Source organism: Bos javanicus, chromosome 20, assembly GCF_032452875.1.
Source record: "Bos javanicus breed banteng chromosome 20, ARS-OSU_banteng_1.0, whole genome shotgun sequence".
Lineage (NCBI taxonomy): Eukaryota > Metazoa > Chordata > Mammalia > Artiodactyla > Bovidae > Bos > Bos javanicus.
The window spans coordinates 39,009,590-39,030,638 of record NC_083887.1 but is presented as its reverse complement, the minus strand read 5'-3'; the positions used below and the strand labels follow the sequence as shown (position 1 = coordinate 39,030,638).

Below are 21,049 nucleotides of genomic sequence, written 5' to 3'. Positions count from 1 at the left end.
CAAAAGGAGAAAGAGAAATGATGTGATCAGCATGAGGTTAGGAACATTGTGTGGGCAGTGGGTTGAGAGGTGCTTTTCATCCCAAGGTATTCTGACATTCAGGGATTGGAATGAACAGTTGGAAAGAAAACATCCTGAGGAGGGGGTGGAGGAGAAAATGAACTGGATTCTTGCCCAGGCCGATGAGGGGAGTGGTGACATCCTGCTGAGGTGAAAAAAATGCCCCCTCTCAAACCTGGTACCTTTATGTGTTCAGTGAGTGAACTCTAAGAGGACCTAAGAACTGGAAACTTCTCTATTCCAAGTAATTTATATGTTGGGATGTATTTACAAAGATATATAAATATGCCTTTTTACAGCAAAGACCCAACGCTTCTCAAGCCTAATAGCACTAGAGGAGGCTGATGTCACTTCTTGTATAAAGAGAGGGTATTAGCCTTGCCTCTTGAAGATATGAGTGAAGAGAACAGCTGACTTCAGATGTGCCGAGGACCACAGTTCTGAGAGGCAGAAATGTCTGTCTGTCACTGTTACTTAGCCTCCAGAGACCACTAGAGAGATGACCCTGGGGTCCTCGTATTATCAATACAAGGACCTCTGTCTCCTCCTGACAGAGGAGAAGGCTGAAAAGAGGGAGGAGGCAGAGGATTGAAGAGAGAGGGACACCGAGCCAGGAGGGAAGGGAAGGACCATGTCTCCTGCCTCCAAGGCTCTGCACTGATGTGCTTGAAGTTGAATGGACATCTGTGAGGTTCAGTCAACTGACTTTAGTTTTTGGTGCCACATGGTGGTGAGGTGCAGGCATAGTAGCCCTTGGCATTGCTACAGTCTGCCTGTCTCTACAAAAGCTCTCTTTTGGGGACCTTCTTGGTGTTCCAGTGGTTAAGAGTCCATGCTGCCAATGCAGGGGCTGTGGGTTCGATCCTTGGTCAGGGAACTAAGATCCCACATGTGTGGTACAGACCAAAGATTTTTTAAAAAGACATCCCCATTAAAAAAAAGTTCTAAAAATTCTCTTCCTTGGTCTCAGGAAGGCCTGGAATACGGGGCCACCAGGGCAGATATTCCTGTCTACATTTCACAGATGAGAAATAGGAGCTTCATCTTTCAGAAGGAGAGTTTGAGTGAAGTTTAAAACTTCCTCACGGTTTTATGTTCTGTGACTATAACATCTTGTTCTAAAGCTCATGCTTTCAGCCTCCCACCTCCACCATTATCCCATCTGAATTTTAAGGTGACTGTGAATTTTCTTACTTTCAAAGCTGATTTTTAAGGCTTCCATTCACCTTCTTCTTCTCAGCCCGGTGACTCACACTGTTTCATTAAAGATCTCTTGGCAGGAGAACTTCGTGCTTTCCTTGGGTGCTATTTGGGGGCAGTCACCCAAAGGGTCCTGCCGTGTGATGACAAGCATGGGTGGGGCTTGCTGACAAATCAAGAACTCAGGCTGCTTCCAGGCCTCCGCTCCCTCATGTGAGGAAGTGGTAAAGAATGTAAATAACAACGCATTTGATGAATAACAGCTTTCCTGGTGAGAAGGTCTTCACAGTTTTTGAGAACATGTCAACAGCCTTCAGGAACCACCTTCTGTTTTGACAAATACTCTCTTTGGCTGGTATTCTGAGTCCCTGGGGAACTTCTTGACTGGAGTTTCGAAATTTCTAGAAGTGTTCTTTCCGCTTCCTCCATTGGGAACTGGTGAATAATCCCCCCAACCTTGTTTTCCTATCAAATTGGGAACAGAACCATTGCTAGGAGAGCTGAGAGAGCGCCTCCAATGAAGCACTGGGTGACAGTGTTTCTGGCTTAGGTCTGATAAGGGTGAGATGCTGAGACGTGTTTCCTGACAGGGGATGGATGCTCTGATGGTATTGTGGTCATTGGCTATAAGGAGTGTTGGCTCAATGAGGAGTGACTTCCTAGTTGTATTTGCCGTGACTTTTCCCTTCCCACTTTTTCCAATTTGCCTTTCTCGTCATTCCTTCCCCCTCCTGACCTTCCCCCACGTGCCTCCCTCCCCGCTCAGTTGGACCTGGCGCACAGCTGCACTTCCTAATTGTTTGCACTGGAGAATCTCGGCAGTGGCTTCCTCCCCAAGGGCCATGGAAAATGTCTGGGCACATTGTCTGCAAATGACAAAAGAGGGGATTTGGCAAGACATGAACACAAGACAGTCAATTTGGGGCAACATATGGTACCAATCAAGGCAAGAGGGCTTCTTAACTTGATACCAAGATTCCTTCCTTACTCTTCTCCCACTTAGGACAAAAATTGATATTCAGCTTTGAAGAGAGAATTTTTTTCTTGGAAATCAGTTATGAGGGCACTCTACAAAGGAAACTGATTTCTGTGTCTGCCTGAAAACAATTGGCTCAAGAGTTTGGTGGGTAATGGCATCTGAAAGAATGAGAATAATTAGGTACCTGATTCTGATGCTGAAAATGTGGGTACAGTGGATGAGAACAGAAGGTGAGTACAAGGATGAGTATACGGAAATTATATGCATTCAAGGCTCTGGGAACTTATTTCAATGCATTTATTTGTAACTGACTCAATTTTACTTAAAAACAAAACAAAATGTAAAAGCATCTCTAATAGTAAGTATTACTCAGACTCTGAAGGTCTTTCTAACAAATGTCTCCTTTAAATGGTCTTTCATTTGATTAAGTCAAATTGAGGCCTTGATTAATCACAGGCTTCATATTAGTTTCTAGTCCTAATGACTGGAAAAATCTGATCAATGATTCCATACACCTAGGAGTCTTTAGAGAAACAAGGCAAAAATCTCAGAACTTACTGGTTGGCAGCCCATCCCATGAGGGAGGTCCATCTTATAGATGCCTACATTTGTCAAGCCAAGTGTGTAAGGACTGCATCCATGGTAGGCTCCTCTGCAGACAGAAAAGAGTGGGAGGACTGGGTTAAGTGTGCTTTCATTTGATCACTGGCCTGTGGAACACTGGGTTGGACAAAAAAGAAAATCCATGAAAGCTATGGAGATGAAAAAGAACACTATTGACCTACAACCTCAATGATCTCAAAGAAATCTTCTAAGCCTGTGTCAAATGAATTCACCTATTTATGTTTTCTACTAGCATCACAGATTTGAATCGTGACAGGAATTTTGGAGGCCATCTGGCTGAGAGCTCTGACCTTAGACCTGCCCTACTCTGTTCCTCTAAGCAATGAGACTCATCTTTTAGCATCATGCCAGAAATTATATATTCAACGAGTCTGCAAAGTGATCTCTTTGAGAAGATGAGTATTTGCTCCTGTGACGCAGCTGTCACTTAACATTTTTGGGGACTTTTCTTCAAGTGCCTCATAAGCCATTCTAGTCAGCCTAGAAGAAACTCGGGCTTTATTTCTGGAAACTGAAACAGTCATATTTATTACAAATTATCCTAATCTCTTGGTTTCAAATAAGTTTGGACAACTTCCCAAATCAAAATCACCCTTCAAAAAGGATTTGGGACTATTGAGACTACTCGAAGGAATGGTTATATATTCTGAAAGCGGAAACACAAACTACTATTGAACCCTAGTAGTACCAAGACTGCTCTGAATAGATCATGATTTATCTGGATATACATATTCTAGATGTTCAAGCTGATTTTAGAAGAGGCAGAGGAACCAGAGATCAAATTGCCAATATCCGCTGGATCATCGAAAAAGCAAGAGAGTTCCAGAAAAACATCTATTTCTGCTTTATTGACTATAAAGTCAATATTGCTTTGATGTGTGGATCACAAGAAACTGTGGAAAATTCTGAAAGAGATGGGACAACCAGACCACATGACCTGCCTCTTGAGAAACCTATATGCAGGTCAGGAAGCAACAGTTAGAACTGGACATTGAACAACAGACTGGTTCCAAATAGGAAAAGGAGTACGTCAAGGCTGTATACTGTTACCCTGCTTATTTAACTTCTATGCAGAGTACATCATGAGAAATGCTGGGCTGGAGGAAGCACAAACTGGAATCAAGATTGCCGGGAGAAATATCAATAACCTCAGATATGCAGATGACACCATCCTTATGGCAGAAAGTGAAGAACAACTAAACAGCCTCTTGATGAAAGTGAAAGAGGAGAGTGAAAAAGTTGGCTTAAAGCTCAACATTCAGAAAACTAAGATCATGGCATCTGGTCCCATCACTTCATGGGAAATAGATGGGGACACAGTGGAAACAGTGTCAGACTTTATTTTTCTGGGCTCCAAAATCACTGCAGATGGTGACTGTAGCCATGAAATTAAAAGACGCTTACTCCTTGGAAGGAAAGTTATGACCAACTTGCTGCTGCTGCTAAATCGCTTCAGTCGTGTCCGACTGTGCGACCCCATAGACAGCAGCCCACCAGGCTCCCCTGTCCCTGGGATTCTCCAGGCAAGAATACTGGAGTGGGTTGCCATTTCCTTCTCCAGTGCATGAAGGTGAAAAGTGAAAGTGAAGTCGCTCAGTCCTGTCCGACTCTGAGCGACCCCATGGACTGCAGCCTACCGGGCTCCTCCGTCCATGAGATTTTCCAGGCAAGAGTACTGGAGTGGGGTGCCATCGACTTCTCCGATGACCAACCTAGATAGCATATTAAAAAGCCGAGATATTACTTTGCCAACAAAGGTCCGTCTAGTCAGGGATATGGTTTTTCCAGTAGTCATGTATGTATGTGAGAGTTGGACTATAAAGAAAGCTGAGCACCGAAGAATTGATGCTTTTGAACTGTGGTGCTGGAGAAGACTCTTGAGAGTCCCTTGGACTGCAAGGAGATCCAACCAGTCAATCCTAAAGGAAATCAGTCCTGAATATTCATTGGAAGGACTGATACTGAAGCTGAAATTCCAATACTTTGGCCACCTGATGAGAAGAACTGACTCATTGGAAAAGACCGTGATTCTGGGAAAGATTGAAGGCAGGAGGAGAAGGGGACGACAAAGGATGAGATGGTTGGATGGCATCACCAACTCAATGAATATGAGTTTGAGCAAGCTCTAGGAGTTGGTGTTAGACAGGGAAGCCTGGCATGCTGCAGTCCATGGGGTTGCAAAGAGTTGGACACGACTGAGCAACTGAACTGAACTGAACTGAACTCTGCATTTAGAAAAAGTGAAAATGGTACAACTGGCACTGTGAAATAAGTATATGGCTTCTTATCATAAGCAGAGATAAAAGTGAGTTCAGTGTCACATGGCAAAGCTTCTGGGGGTGCAGACCAGTCTTTCACTATCTGGCATAGGGTGCAGTCAATACCATTATATCTTTTTACTTTTAATTTATTCTTTTTAAATTTGTATTTTGTTTTGGAGCATACTGGGTGGTGATAGTAGTAAAGAACACACCTGCCAATGGAAGAGACATAAGAGACGTGCGTCCGATCCCTGGGTCAGGAAGATCCCCCGGAGGAAGGCATGGCAGCCCATTCCAGTATTCTTGCTGGGAAATCCCATGGACAGAGGAGCCTGGTGGGCTACAGTCCATTGGATTGCAAAAAGTCAGACACAGCAGAAGTGACTTAGCGCACAGCACATAGTTGATTAACAATGTGTTAGTTTCTTTCTTTCTTTTTTTTTTATACTCGCAGCATTTATTAAAAAAAACCTTTACTATGGACAACTTAGAAATATACAAAAGAAGAGAGAATATTACAATGACTCCCCCCTAGACAGCTATCACTCAGATTCAATAATGATCAATTTATGACCAGTCTATTTCATCTTTGTTGTTGTCATTGTTGTTTAGTAACTGAGTCGTCTCTGACTCTTTGTGACCCCATGGACTGTAGCTGGTCAGGCTCCTCTGTCCATGGGATTCTACAGGCAAGAATACTGGAGTGGGTTGCCATTTCCTCCTCCAGACAATGTGTTAGTTTCTATACCATATCTTTAAAGTTAAAAAGCTGTCTTGTAGCCTTCTTTTTAATTTCATAGAGAATTTATGACATAACTAGGCTTCCAAACTCTTTATTAGTGACCTCAGTCAGGGACCCCTACTTGGATCAGGCCAATTTTTATGGTGCTATCCAGCCATAAAATTCATCTGATGGGTCCTACCCTAAAACCTGAAATTAGAAAAACACCCCTGTGAAAGTCTCAATCCTGCTCTAGGCTATATTTTAGAGATTAACATTTAATATTGGGGTGAGTCAGTGTTAAAATGAATATTCCAAGATGTGGTTACCTGAAAGAAATGATGTCTGTGCTGTTTGAGTGTGCTCTGGCCATCAGCATGGCTAGGTCATTGGCTTCTGAACCACTGTTCACCAAGAAAACGACCTGGAGGAAAAAAATACACATGGTCATGAAACACAGATATTATTCAATTCATTTGAAATTGTGAAAGAGTGTATCCCAGCCTCTGATTATTAAGAAGAGTTCCCTTCATACCAGTCAGTTCAGTCACTCAGTCGTGTCTGACTCTTTGCGACCCCATGGAGTTTCATCATTTAATTATTGATTCTATAGCTCTTCATTGAGCAGCTGCTGAGCATTAGAGATACAACAGTGGCTAAGGGATTGTCCAAATTGTGAAACATTCCAGGCTTCCATTAGAATTACTTGATGTTCTTCGAAGTGCTAAGATGGAGAGGCTTGCTGAGATGTACAGTGGTTAGTGGTCAAGGGAATCTGAGAAGTTGGTCTCTTGGCTCTTGAAACCGAATCATCCTGCTCAACTCTGAAGGCTTGGCCCAGAGGCCCCCAGAGGATATCCCAGCCTGTCTGTTCAGTGTTTGTGAATGTTAAAAAAAAGTGAGCAAACAAACCAGGATGAAAAGTGCAGCTCATCCTGGTTGAAGGAAAGGGGGCACTCGGGGGCACTCAAGGGCACTGGATCCTTCCTGATTTTAGGTTTTAGAGTAGGATCCATCAAATGAACTTTAAGGCTAGGTAGCACCATCTAAGGGGCTTCTCAGGTGATGCAGTTGGTAAAGAATCTGCCTGCCAGCGCAGGAGATGGAGGAGACACAGTTCGATCCCTGGGTCGGGAAGATCCCCTGGAGTAGGAAATGGCAACCCATTCCAATATTCTTGCCTGGAAAATTCCTTGGACATAGGAGCCTGGTGGGCTACAGTCCACAAGGTTGCAAAGAGTCGGACACGACTGAGCATGCACAAGCACTCAACACCATCCAAATTTGCTGGATCCAGTGTTGGGGTTCCTGACTGAGGTAACCAAGAGTTTGGAGTCCTGCCCTAAACTTAGGTTACAGCTATTTTTCTTCATCTCTTTTAGATTGTATAGGAAGTAGGGTACTTAGATAATATGGTAAAGTAACAATCATAGCTGACACTAGGTACGGTGCACTGTTTCACATAGATATTAACTCATTGAATCCCGAAATGCAAATTTTGGCCAACATTTTAACTTCTCAATCCAGTTAAAAAAGTCAATCATTTCAGATGCAGAAAAACATCCCATTTAGCAAAAATATCAAACTGCATCTCAGACCAAATGAATTTAACGGTATATTAATTTTCTAAAAAAAATGGCTTCACTCTTTGTTAAAGAAGAAATGCCAATGACTTGGCAGAGGCACTGTGGAGCCAAAAGATGAACACTTCCTGAGTAACACAGAGGAGAGTGTCAGGAAGGCTGGGGCACCCCTTAAGTGATGTCTGCAAAGATATGGTAAGGAGAATGATCAAGGAGAGGCAGCCACTTGGAGCTGATGAAGTGAATGTCAACTGGTTTTAGTAGCAATTCATTGACTTCTCTCTTCTCCTTGAGTGCTTTCAGACATGGCTACTAGTACACTCACTTTAGATGTTCAGTGCACAGACCAGATTCTGCACCCATATTCTCATTTCCCCGTCTGGCTTCCCTGGGATCAGCAGATCCTGCCCCTTTGAGTTATAAGCATCAGACCTTCAAAGGCTCAGGAAGAAGTGCTGAAAGCTTCTCTGCATATTCGTGGATCAGAGGGTGGAAGAAGACAGAACTTGTATGCCACAGGCGGCCCAGCTGCCTTTGTGCCGCTGCATTTACTTTTCTGGATAAACAGAAGGGCAGAGTTACCCACACTGCAGCGGGCATGTCCCTCCCCACACAACACTGACCATTGAATTAAACCCTATGGGTATTTATCAAAGAGTTTCCAGAGGCAGATTTCATCCAAACACAAGAAAGAGCTTCTCTAGCCACCAGAGGTATCTGGTAATGGAACGTATTGCCTCAAAAGGTAATGAATTCCCGACCAAGAGATGTGTTCAACAGGAGACTAAATGATTGATTGCTGGCGATTTTAAAAGATAAATTCCTAGTGAAGAAGGAATTTTGAAGTTATAATCTCTTCTAACTAGATTTTCTTATTAACTATGCTTTAAAGAGTTTGGAAAATAGAGAAGACTACATGTAAACCTGGGTGTCTTTCCATTTTATTCTAAAGAATTATAGCTCAATCAAACATATGTTTATAAGATCAACAACTTTTCCTTTAAAGAAGATTCCAAGATTTGGGTCTTAGTAGTGGTCGGTGTTGATGAACATTCTGCTATCACATTCTGTGAAGGATCCAAAGTCTCACGTTGAGGGAAAGAAGGAACTAAAGGTATATAAATATGTGAGACCTGACTTGGAATGCCTTGAAAAGACAGGCCAAGGTGTTTGAACTTGATCCAAAGAAGAGAAACGGCTGAAGTCTGTTATCAATAATTGATACACCCCCCCCAAAAAAAAAAATCAGTTCAGTGGTTAAACAATTTTGAGGAATACCAGATCAAATTCTTTACTGCAGGACTTATCAGTACCTTTAATAGGCTAATGTGCCCTGTGTCTCCCCAGGAGGGAGAGATGGAGTTTAAAGTGTTTCCCAACCTTATTTTTTAATGGAACCCTTTAACAATGAAACTTTCCTGTGATCAGTGTCCCACAGAACTCACTTCAGAAAATTGTGGATTATTAATAAACTCTTAAGTGGAAAAGACACTTGACAAAAGCATTATTTAGCAAAATAAATCTGAGAGCCACAAGAAGGTAGAAGGGAAGACTGGAATTGGTGAGGCCAGTTACCTGGAAGGCATGGTAGCCTTCCACGTATGGGGGAACAGAACTAGGACACTGGAACTTCCTGAGAGGGGCTAGTAGGGAAAGGCATTTCAGTGGAGAGAAACTAGATCTTGGTATCAGGTTGGTTATATGGAGTGAAAGGCAGAAAAGGGTCCAAGATGATTTTAGTATTCTTGCCTGTGATATCGGGGGAAACCCCAGGGTTGGTTGAGAAGCACAACGAGTCTTGTTTAACTACCCAGCTCCTAGCAAGGACTTACCCAGAGGAGGTGGCTCATATGTGCTACTTGAATAAATGAATAGACTAGAAACAGCTTTGTGGGAAGCACAGTGGATTTGGTTTTTGTAATGTCGATTTGCAGCTAATGGTGGAATATCATGGGCAGGGGGTATCCTGGAGGCTGAGGGAGATGTGGGGCATCTTACTGCCCACGTTGGGTGTCTTAGACATGTTATCATAGCTTGGTGAGGAGCCGAGGCTGAACAGCTGGGTGAGGCTGCTGAAATGTAGCAACCAAGTGAGAAGAGGTGGAGAGATGGGGTGAGACCAATTCTATGGGGGAAATAACAAGAGAAGAAGGGAGTATAGAGAGAAGAGGGGTGGGCTCAGGAAAGAGCCTGAAACACCCAGAGTTAGGGGGTCAGAGGGATGAGGTGAATGGTCAGTGGGTGGCCAGGAGATGCACCAAGGTCAGGGGAGCCAGTAGGAGGGGTTCATTCACAGACACCATGTTGCATGTAATTGGGAGGATTCAATGTGACTGTTTAAAAATGCTCTCTACTTCATTTTTTCTTTACTTCTTTCATGCATGTTTATCTTATGTTTTAAACTGTATGTGAAATTTATTCTTCACACTCCTCAGAACGTGGTATAGGACTGTGTGTATGTACTGTGTTGCTTCAGTCATGTCTGACTCTTTGTGACTCTATGGACCATAGCCCGCCAGGCTCCTCCATCCATGGGATTCTGAAGGCAAGAATACTTGAGTGGGTTGTCATTTCCTACTTCAGGGGATCTTTCTGACCCAGGGATGGAACCTGCGTCTGTTTCATCTCCTGCATTAGCAGACGAGTTCTTTACCACTAGCGCCACCTGGGAAGCCTTCGTTTGGGACTAGTTCCTCCTGAAGATGCAGACAGCTGAGGCAGGAACAGGTGAGGGCTGGACCTGGGAGTATAACTCCCTCCTCATGGCCTTACAGGTGCTCATGGAAAAGACCTTTCACCCTCTCTTGCACAGAAGGGCCCATACCTTATTAAGACTTGGTGCTTTATTTTTGCCCCATGTACTATGAGTTTTATTGGTCAGATTATTAAACTCAAGCCAGAACAGATCTTAAAATGAGATGGCTGCACTCAAACAAAACGGACCACAGAGGGACCTGCCCAGGGTATCCGCATGTGGGCTGATGATCAGAATCACAGAAAATCTCAAAATTAACGCACTCATTCACTTCTGGTATAAATTTTCAGCTCTGGTTAGTTACATCATCTTCTTATCATCCTTTCTCTCCTCCTCCATTGCAGAGTTGACAAAGAAGAGTTGGATTAGAAGTGATTTCTCATCTCTCATCATCTCTTATCCCCCCCACACCTGCCCTGTGTACTCTGAGAATACTGGACTTTCCCTTCTTCTCTGCCCTTTCCTCTTCTGCTCTCCTTCTCTGGGCTTCCCTGGTGGCTCAGTGGTAAAGAATTTGCCTGCAATGCAGGAGACCCAGGTTTGATCCCTCGGTCGGGAAGATCTCCTGGAGAAGGGAATGGCTACCCACTCCAGTATTCTTGCCTGGAGAATTCCATGGACAGAGAAGCCTGGCGGGCTACAGTCCATGCGGTTGTACAGAGTCGGACACAACTGAGTGACTAACACTTTGACTTTCACTGCCCTTTCCTCAGAGCATGCCTTCTCTTTGAAAAGCTATAGCTACTACTGAGGAGAAACACACACACAGCCATACTCTGATCACATGGTACACATCCCATCGCATGTACCATGAGGATGACAAAATCTTGAATTGTTAAGAAAAGGCAAAGCATGGTGCAAAGATTTTTGTTGTTGTTGTTTTCACTGTTACCCAGAAAATAGGAAGGAGCACGTTAGCCACAAACTGCCATGTGCCTAAAGAGAGAGAGTTTTTCATGGAGGTTCTGAGTCACTAATATGATCGTTAGCCTGTTTTCCATATATTCTCTTGGGGTGAAAAATCTAGAAATTTCAAGGATACTCACGGGTGGCAGTGACCAACACTGATAGTGACAATCCCAGAAAAGAAATCCAGGTATCTGTTTCCCTCATGATCAAAGAGCCACTCCACGTGTCCCTGGTGGAGCAACAGGGGCTCCGGGAAATAGGCTGTGTGCACAGGAGAGAGATGTTGCTTATGGATCTCCAGGACTCGGCTGTAGGCCAGGGACTGTAAGTAGACAAGAGTTAAGTGCTTAGCATCTTCCTTATTCCCACGTTGCTTACAGATCAACAGCAGGTCCACACAGCAGCATCTGGGCTCCCCACACCCTCGCTCACCAGGGTGGCTCTTTGCCCAGGGACCTCCTTGCAAGATACACCCAGAGCCTTCCTCTCAAGTGGAGGAAATTATTCATGTGGCCCTTTGATCCTTTTCTACATCAAACATGAAGACCCCATGGACTGCAGCCTACCAGGCTCCTCCGTCCATGGGATTTTCCAGGCAAGAGTACTGGAGTGGGTTGCCATTACCGTCTCCAAAACATGAAGAAGGAGGCTGGAATTTTCTACCTCTCCATAGAAAGCCTTGGCTTTGAGTTGATTTTAGCTGTGAAAAAAGAGACTGAAATAAATGTCTGAAGCTGTTTTTTTTCCCTCTAATTTCTTTTTTTTTTTTTGGAGGATTAAAAAAAACGGAGTGCTTGTAGTGTTCATGACTTTAATTATAAAGCTTCTGTCCTATTGTTCTTGTCTCTGTGGGTCCCTCCTGACTTTATCGATTCTACAGTTTCTAACTTATGAACGTCATGTAGAATGAAGAGGGGGAGGTTGGAGAGAGAAAGAGTGAGAGAGAAAGAGAGGAAAGGAGAGAGAACGAGTCCAATATTTATTGCATGACTGCAAAATGAGAACTCGACACTTTCTGATGGCAGACTCAGGAAGGTCAGATCAGGCACTGATAGATGGGCTGGAACGAAATGTGTGCCATCACACATGTGGTCTGTGTATTTCTTCCGGTGTGTACATGTATACTTGTATCCCTGTGATACATGTATGGTTGTGGACAGTCTCTTCCTTGTACTCTCTGTCTCCCTCTGCTTTGTCTCCCCATCTCTGCCTCTCGCTCTCTTTCTCTCTCTCTCTCACACACACACACACTCACTTCATACAATACCACTGAGTGGGGTAAGAGAGTTCGGAGGTTCCCACTGACTTGAAGGCTGTGATATCTGAGATGGCTCAGTGGCAGGCAGGGCGGTCTGTGGGTCTTTCTTGAGGAGCCCTCCTGAGAAGAACCACCTCACTGGAGTTCTCCTAAAACCTCGACGCTTACCTGGTATCTTTCGGGTGTGAAGTCACATGGTGGCATGCTGGGCTTTGTATGAAGACCGCACCTGGTCACAGATGTCCAGAAAGCACGGGCTGAAAGCGGAGTGGGTTAGTATCCTTAACTAAGCATCACACAGGCCTATTCGTAAAAATGACCTATCGTCACCCAAATCAAAGTCCTGAGGGCAATTTTATTTCTTAGTTTTGAGAAAATCATTTAAATTTTAGTTTGGATTTAAAACTGAGGTATCTTTTTTTTTTTTTAAAACAGCTCAGAAAGAGTTTATTACAAGGCAGCCAGGCAAGGAGAATTGAGGACAAGTCTCAGAAGTGCCTCCCCAAAGGTGAAGGGGTTGGGGTGCTTATGGTGCCAGAGGGGCGGTCTGAGATGTGGGGGAAGGTAACTGGAGGTAGGGAAAGAGGCGAGGTGATGGGTGTCCTGCTTGGGAGCATCTCAGTCACAAATGCCTACATGTAATTGATTTACTTCATTGTCTGGCAGAAACTAATACAACATTATAAAGCAATTATATTCCAATAAAATAAATAAATAGCAAAACAAAACAAAAACCCAAAGTGGAGGCGCTGAACATGATCAGAGAATGGAATTTTCTGGCCTCCTATGTCACCAGGCCAGTGTCCAGACACCTGCACAGGCCACGGACTGAGGTCCCTTAATAATTAACTTTTTGTTTTTTCGGCCATTCATTGAGGTTTGCAGGATCTTAGTTCCCTGACCAGGAATTGACCCCAGGCCCTTAGCAGTGAAAAGGCAGAGTTCTAACCACTGCCTAGCCAGGGAATTCCAATAATGAATTTTCTTAAACAACAAGGTCCTCCTGTATAGCACAGGGAACTGTATGTAATATCTTGTGATAAACCATAATGAAAAAGAATATGAAAAAGAATGCATATGTATGTATGTATAGCTGAATCACTTGCTGTATAGCAGAAATGAACACAAGATTGTAAATCAACTATACTTCAATAAAATTAAAAATAAAAAATAATGAATTTTCTGGAGGAAAAAAGAGTTCCTCTTGAATCTGAGGGAAGGCATGGAAGTTACTGGGGAAAGTCATGGTTTCTCCCGCTTTGGTTCCTCACAAACTTGGGAGGCTCCTCCCTTTTCTGCCGAACTGTAAGGACTGCAATTCTCTGTTCAGCTCAAACTTCCCTCAGGGCTGGGGGGTTGCTGGAGTACATCCTTTCTGTTAATGGAGGTGCTTTCTAAGCTTTGGGCTGCCTGGTCCCTGAATCCCAGTGCCAATCCCAGTTTCTGGTACTGGGTTGGCTCTCAATAAACAAGGAATGAATGGCTGTTGACTATTTATTGTTGGGGAGAATGAAAAAGGGGTGCTAGGCCATGGACTATAATAATATGTACATGCAAGGAGACCTAGAAGACAAAACCTTATAAAACACAACTCAAAGTCCATGAAAACACAAGACCAGAACAAACACAAGATAAACTGGAGCCAGAGGAATCATTAAATATTTGGAGCTAGAAGGAAGCTTAGATTTTTTTTTTTTTTTGCTTTTGGTCAAGATGCTCATTTTATAGATGTAGAAGCCACCCTAAAGTGGTGAATTAATTTAAGAACACCAAGCCAGTTAGCTACAGAAGAAGAACAAAACTTTGAGTTTCTGACTCCAAGCCTGGTACCATTTTGCTCATTCACTGGCCACCTCCACCCTCCTCTTCTATCACAGATTTTGACCCCTCTATATAGCAGGGGATGGAATAATAGAATCAGAGAACACTGGAGCTGAAAGAGATGTCTAGAAACTTTATAAGTACTCTTGGAAAAGAATGCTGCTAATTTTGAGGTTCAAGGTCAGTACAGAGATAATTTTACAGGTGGAGAGAGCTTGGCAAATGATTTCTCTTGTTCAGCATGAAAGTTTGAATCCATGGATGTAATGTTGGAGTTTTGTGTGGCTATGGAGTCACCATCCTGAGAAACACAATGAACAATTGTGTTTTTAAATGAGCTGGAAAGTAATGACTCTGAATATGTTTTATTTCTTTCATGAAAGAGTTCATTCACTTTTCTGCTCTAAAATAGTCACGAATGTCATTAATTTGCTCTTACTTTAAAAGCAAATGGCTTTGGCTACCCATATATAAAAATGACCCCAAAATAAACCTAAGTTTTCTGAGAATTTCACCTTTTGAAAAGCTTTTCATTGTCTCTCTCTACATTAGTTGCTCTTCTGAGATGGGGAAAAAAATTCTGAGTGTTTCTAAGAATTCAAATTCTCTTCAATCCTGCAGTCTCATTTTCCTATCTGTAAAACTGAAGTTACCCATTGAGGAGACTGAAAGGTCTCTTGACTCCAAAGTTACAGGAAATTATGAAAGTGGTCTGGAGAGGACAATAAGGAGAGTTGGAAAAATTTGATAAAGAAAAACTTGAATTTTAAATGGTCAAGATAGGTATATTCAATCATTCGTTTATTCACCAAATTCATGGGAATATGATGGTGAAATGAGGGCTCAAAATGAAATTCATAAAATTCTGCTCTCAGGAAGGAAGAGGGAAGGAAGAAAGATTAGTTATTAAGTAGGAAAAATAATGTCAACAAGTAAAATAAGTCTAGATAACATATGTCGAATCCAAAAAATAAAACAAGTGAATAACCATATTAACAACAAAAAAGAAACACCAACTCACAGATATAGAGAACAAACTAGGGGTTACCAGTGGTGAGAAGGATGGGGGGAGGGGCAAGACATGGGTAGGAGATTAAAAGGTATAACTACTATGTATAACTTCCCTGGTGGCTCAGATGGTAAAGCGTCTGCCTATAATGCAGGAGACCCAGCTTTGATCCCTGGGTTGGGAAGATCCCCTGGAGAAGGAAATGGCAACCCACTCCAGTGCTCTTGCCTGGAAAATCCCATGAGTGGAGGAGCTACAGTCCATGGGGTCGCAAAGAGTTGCAAACGACTGAGCGACTTCACTTTCACTATGTATAAAATAAGTAAAGCACAAGAATATATTGTATAGCACAGGGCATATAGCCGATATTTTATAATTATTTAAATAGAATATAGTTTATAAAAATATTGAATCACTATTCGTCTACATGAAACTAATCTGTACTTTAATGAAAAAGAAAAAAATGTAGATAACATCTTAAAACAGCTGAAAATCTCTCTCGCTAAACAACCCACACTCAACAAAAATAGAAAATACAATAATCAATGGACAAAAAGAAGCAAAATGCTTCAGTTTTCATTATTTACTAGAAAAAAACTAAATACATGGTTAATTGCCTGCATTCTCTAGTCAAAATAACCTCTGTTTTTTTTCAAAATAATTTTTTTTTTACCTCTGTTTTGAGGATGCCATAGATTTGAAGGTTAATAAAGATTCTCTGAGACTCCTGGAAATTGTGTGTGTGCACATGGGGATTTCCAGGTGAAAATTCTAGGGGAACTTCTCTTTGTAATGATAAAAACTTTTTTAATATTCATAACCAGCTTTCAACACAGAGTGGAAATTTATCAAGAGCTTGTGACTCTTTCAAATGAAAAAAAAAGGTTCTATAACATTTGAAAATATACAATGCTCATACTTGGTAGAACATTAAAGAAATTTATTAAAGTGCTAATGACACCTTATTTCTGCATAGCATATTAAGTCACTTTAAAAAAGCTGTCGAGGGGGGAATGGCCTGGGAGATTGGGATTGACATATGTACACTCATGTATAAAATAGATAACTGATGAGAACCTACTGTATAGCGCAGGGAACTCTACTCAGTGCTCTGTGGTGACCTAAATGGGAAAGAAATCCAAAAAAGAGGGGATATATGTACATGTATCATTGATCCACATTGCTGTACAGCAGAAACTAACATGATATTGTAAAGCAAATATATTCCAATTAAAAAAACAAAACCCGAAATAAATATATTTCATTAAAAATTCAAAACCAAACCAAAACAAAACAAACTTGTCACTTTGGGTGTCTCATTTGATACTTGGCATAGCCAATGGGTTTAGAAAGGAAGATATTATCACTCACCTTAGAGCTGAGGACGTGATTAAAAGTGAGGTGTTTGCACTTTTGCGCCACCCCTCACCATCCTGTTGATTCTTACAAACACCTCCCACCTTCCCTCCATATCCTTCCAATAAGTGTTCTTTTGCTTAAAGTGAACCGGGGCCAGTTGACGTTGTTCACTAGCAAGAGCTCTGCCTGATTCTGAGGCTGGTGACTCTTGTCCTTCCTTTTGGCACTTTTGGGGGCAAGCCTAGTCTGAGTCCCTCCTAGCCTTCTGATGGGCTTAGATCAGTCCTCAGATGGCAGAAAGGATGGTCTGGTGGTGTAGGTGGAACACCTACTTTTAGGCTAATTTGAATGTTTTTCTTAGGAAAGACTTTGCAGGAGTTTTGGGAAGTTTCTCAGCTGGAAATGGGTGTTATGTGCAATTAATTCGCTCTCCTATGCACCCCTCCTTGTGGGACAGAAGGCAGATGGTAGCAAAACAGTATGTTTGAGTGTATACCCACCTGCCTGAACATGTTATACATTCAATAATCCTGTGTGTGTGTGTGTGTGCGCGCTCAGTTGTGTTGGACTCTTTGAGACCCCATGGATTGTAGCTCACCAGGCTTCTCTGTTCATGGGATTCTCCAGGCAAGAATGTTGGAGTGGCTTGCCATTTCCTCCTCCAGGGGATCTTCCTGACCCAGGGATCGAACCTGAGTCTCTTGTATCTCCTGCACTGGCAGGTGAATTCTTTACCACGAGCTCCAATTTAGCTAATTAGTAAAAAAGGCACGGCTAAGAAGACTTTGACTGTGTGGATCACAATAAACTGTGGAAAGTTCGGAAAGAGATGGGAATACCAGACCACCTAACCTGCCTCTTGAGAAATTTGTATGCAGGTAAGGAAGCAACAGTTAGAACTGGACATGGAACAACAGACTGGTTCCAAATAGGAAAAGGAGTATGTCAAGGCTGTATATTGTCACCCTGCTTATTTAACTTATATGCAGAGTACATCATGAGAAAGGCTGGGCTGGAAGAAGCACAAGCTGGAATTAAGATTGCTGGGAGAAATATCAATAACCTCAGATATGCAGATGACACCATCCTGATGGCAGAAAGTGAAAAGGAACTAAAGAGCCTCTTGATGAAAGTGAAAGTGGAGAGTGAAAAAGTTGGCTTAAAGCTCAACATTCCGAAAACGAAGATCATGGCATCTGGTCCCATCACTTCATGGGAAATAGATGGGGAAACAGTGGAAACAGTGTCAGACTATTTTTGGGGCTCCAAAATCACTGCAGATGGTGACTGCAGCCATGAAATTAAAAGACACTTACTCCTTGGAAGGAAAGTTATGACCAACCTAGATAGCATATTGAAAAGCAGAGACATTACTTTGCCAACAAAGGTCCGTTTAGTCAAGGCTATGGTTTTTCCTGTGGTCATGTATGGATGTGAGAGTTGGACTGTGAAGAAGGCTGAGTGCCAAAGAATTGATGCTTTTGAACTGCGGTGTTGGAGAAGACTCTTGAGAGTCCCTTGGACTGCAAGGAGATCCAACCAGTCCATTCTGAAGGAGATCAGCCCTGGGATTTCTTTGGAAGGAATGATGCTAAAGCTGAAACTCCAGTACTTTGGCCACCTCATGTGAAGAGTTGACTCATTGGAAAAGACTCTGATGCTGGGGGGCAGGAGGAGAAGGGGACGACAGAGGATGAGATGGCTGGATGGCATCACTGACTCGATGGACGTGAGTCTGAGTGAACTCCGGGAGTTGGTGATGGACAGGGAGGCCTGGCCTGCTGCGATTCAGGGGACGCAAAGAGTCGGACACAACTGAGCGACTGAACTGAACTGAAGATATTTTCTATACTCTTTCATCCAAAAAACAAATTGCTTCTGTAACTTTGTGGATATAGTTAGCCTAACGTGATTGTGCCTGTCAAACAGAGGCAAGGCTAAATATTCCGTGCACACATATATCACACAATATATGTGTAAGTGTTACATAAGGATTGTGACACTTTTTTTTTTTTTTTTGCATATCTGGCAATACTTACACCAGGTGATCTTCCTATCTAACATGGACCCTGTCTCCCCCTCCCCTCATTTTATTTTTCTATCCCCTCACCATAATTTATAGCCCATATCTCTACTGGATATTTTAAAAATATATTTATGCAATTTTCTATTTATCCTCAGTCTCCCCCATTGAGACACATAAGGGCCAAGGTTTTGTTTTGCTCACTGTGGCTTAGTTTAAGCACAGGGGTAAGTGCTCAATTACTTATTGACTAAATGTTTATTTGTAGAACCCAGCAGGTCCATAAGAAGTGTGTGTTCAATGAGTGTGTGCTTGGATGAACAAACAAGCAGGTAGGTATTTAAGACTAGTAGGTAAGAAAGTGGAAGTCAAGCACCAAAGTTTTTGAAAAGCCAGGTAGAGTAGGACATCCATGTCTATGTGTTGTGGGTTTTTGCAAGATGACTTCTCCCCCGCAGTGCCCTTGGTGGAAGAGTCCCTGCTGAGTTGATCAAGATTTGTAGGCACCGAGGCTCACCTGGTCCCACCCCCAGCCCAGCTCCACAACCCTCAGGGCTGGGGTAGGAAAGGGGAAGGGCCAACAGAGACAGTATTTTCTCTTGCCTTGTCAACAACCGGTACTTTTAGGATAGCGTCCTCTTTACCGAGCATGAGACTCTGGGTATAATTCTAGCTCCTTCTCCTTCTACAGAAAATGTTGGAGTTAAATAATGTTCTGGCAAAGGACCCATGACTGGGGGAAAAGAGAAATCCAAACCAGACTGGAAGAAGAGTGGTTTAGAAAAGGTCTGGTGGAATCACTCTGACTTTGGAGTCAGACAGACCTGGCTTTGAATCTCAAGTTGTCATGTCTACATTGCTGCCTTTGATCAAATTTTTAAATGATCCTTTATCCTTCTGTCTCATCTGTGAAATGGGATAATAGTATTCCCTAAGAAGTTTGTTTGAAGATGAGAGCACCAGATACATATTAAGTTTCAAAGAATCACAGCTGTTAAGGGGGAAGAAAGCAAATGGAAGAGGAAGGCAGGAGAGAGGAAAAGGAAAGATGTGGAGAAAATGAAGATAAAATTGATCATCAAAGGGCAATGGAAAAGGGTCCCCTTTGTTCAGGGCCTGTGGGGCATGGGGTCTTGCTATGTCTCATCAATGAGATGATGATGATTGCTTATGCTCACATTTCATCAGAGAGATTAGTGAGGAGGTGGTGGGCTCCTAGTGAAACAAGATATGTGTGAAAATCAGGAATACATGAAGCTACCACCAGACCTGGCCACCCCAGGTCTGTTCCTGCTGGAGAAAAAGGAGAGTCTGTGTGGAAGAAGAGGTTCACAGTCTAGTCCTGGCTCAGGTGGCTTTGGGTAAATGACTTCTCTGAGGCTCAGTTTCCTTGTTAGTAATTGGCGGGGGGGGGGGTACCACGTTTTAGGGGCATGGCAGAAATTTGTGAGGATGCTTTATGTCTTTTAAAGTAGTTCAAGCATCTGTATACTACAGTTAATACTTCATTATTTGAATTGCTTTCTTTTATTTCCTCTTTGCTGCTGCTGCTGCTGCTAAGTCGCTTCAGTCGTGTCCGACTCTGTGCGACCCCATAGATGGCAGCCCACCAGGCTCCCCCGTCCCTGGGATTCTCCAGGCAAGAACACTGGAGTGGGTTGCCATTTCCTTCTCCAATTCCTCTTTATGTTTCTGCAAATATTTTTAGTTTAAAATTGTGTCTAGTCTGATTTTATTACCCATGACTTTTGTTTCGGGATGAAAGGATGCATTACAAAATATTGGACATGAAAAGGGGGCACTGGGTTTGACAAGGTGGGGTCTAGCCCACAGGTCTTAGATGATCTGTCTGGAATTCGAGAATTCCAGGCAACAAGCTCCAGAACTCAGCCCTTCCGCTCTCACTGACCCTTCCACTGACCCACATCCCCCTGGTTTCCACTCACCCTTAAGGGAAAAGCACGTCTTGGGGATCCAGAGAGATAAGGTTTTCAGGTGCAAAGATCTCAGCAAATGTCCCCAGGCTCCTGTCATTTCTCCCAGTCAGGAAGCAAGTCCCCACAGAAGCAGGAGCAATTAAACCTGTGCTTCCCACGGAGAAAGGACTCAACTGCTCACTGACCAGCTGGACTTTGAGATTAGGGAGGAAGGGGAGGAGCTCCAGAGGGGAGTCGTGGAGGGATTACTACCTTCACTTCCGGTGGGCCGCAGAGCTTCCGTGGTTGGCAACAGTGCCTTAAGGGGAGAGAAAGGGCAAAGGAAAGAGGGAGAGGGAAGGAGAGAGGGAGGAGGAGAGAAAAGAGAAGGCAGGTAGGCAAAGCAAAAGTCTTCTGGACTTTCTTTAATTGAAGGATAATCGCTTTACACTATTGTGTTGGTTTCTGCCATACATCAACATGAATCAGCATAGGTATACATTATGTTCTCTCCGTCTGGAACCTCCCCGCCCCCCGCCCCCCACAGCGTCCTACCCTCTGGTTCTCCTGG

At 43.0% G+C, this 21,049-nt stretch overlaps 1 protein-coding gene across 1 annotated transcript in view; it reads right to left on the bottom strand.

The window, feature by feature from the left end:
- AGXT2 (alanine--glyoxylate aminotransferase 2) overlaps positions 1-20,697 on the bottom strand; it is a 47,287-nt gene extending 26,590 nt beyond the window's left edge. Inside the window, exons 1-7 of the mRNA XM_061393759.1 lie at positions 20,509-20,697; positions 12,519-12,607; positions 11,230-11,414; positions 7,861-7,984; positions 6,175-6,269; positions 2,798-2,891; positions 2,033-2,126 (exon numbers count right to left, since the gene is read on the bottom strand). Of these exons, the coding sequence (XP_061249743.1) occupies positions 2,033-2,126; positions 2,798-2,891; positions 6,175-6,269; positions 7,861-7,984; positions 11,230-11,414; positions 12,519-12,607; positions 20,509-20,596 (769 nt within the window). The 5' untranslated portion in view covers positions 20,597-20,697. The remainder of the gene's footprint in view (positions 1-2,032; positions 2,127-2,797; positions 2,892-6,174; positions 6,270-7,860; positions 7,985-11,229; positions 11,415-12,518; positions 12,608-20,508) is intronic.
- Positions 20,698-21,049: the final 352 nt, after the last annotated feature.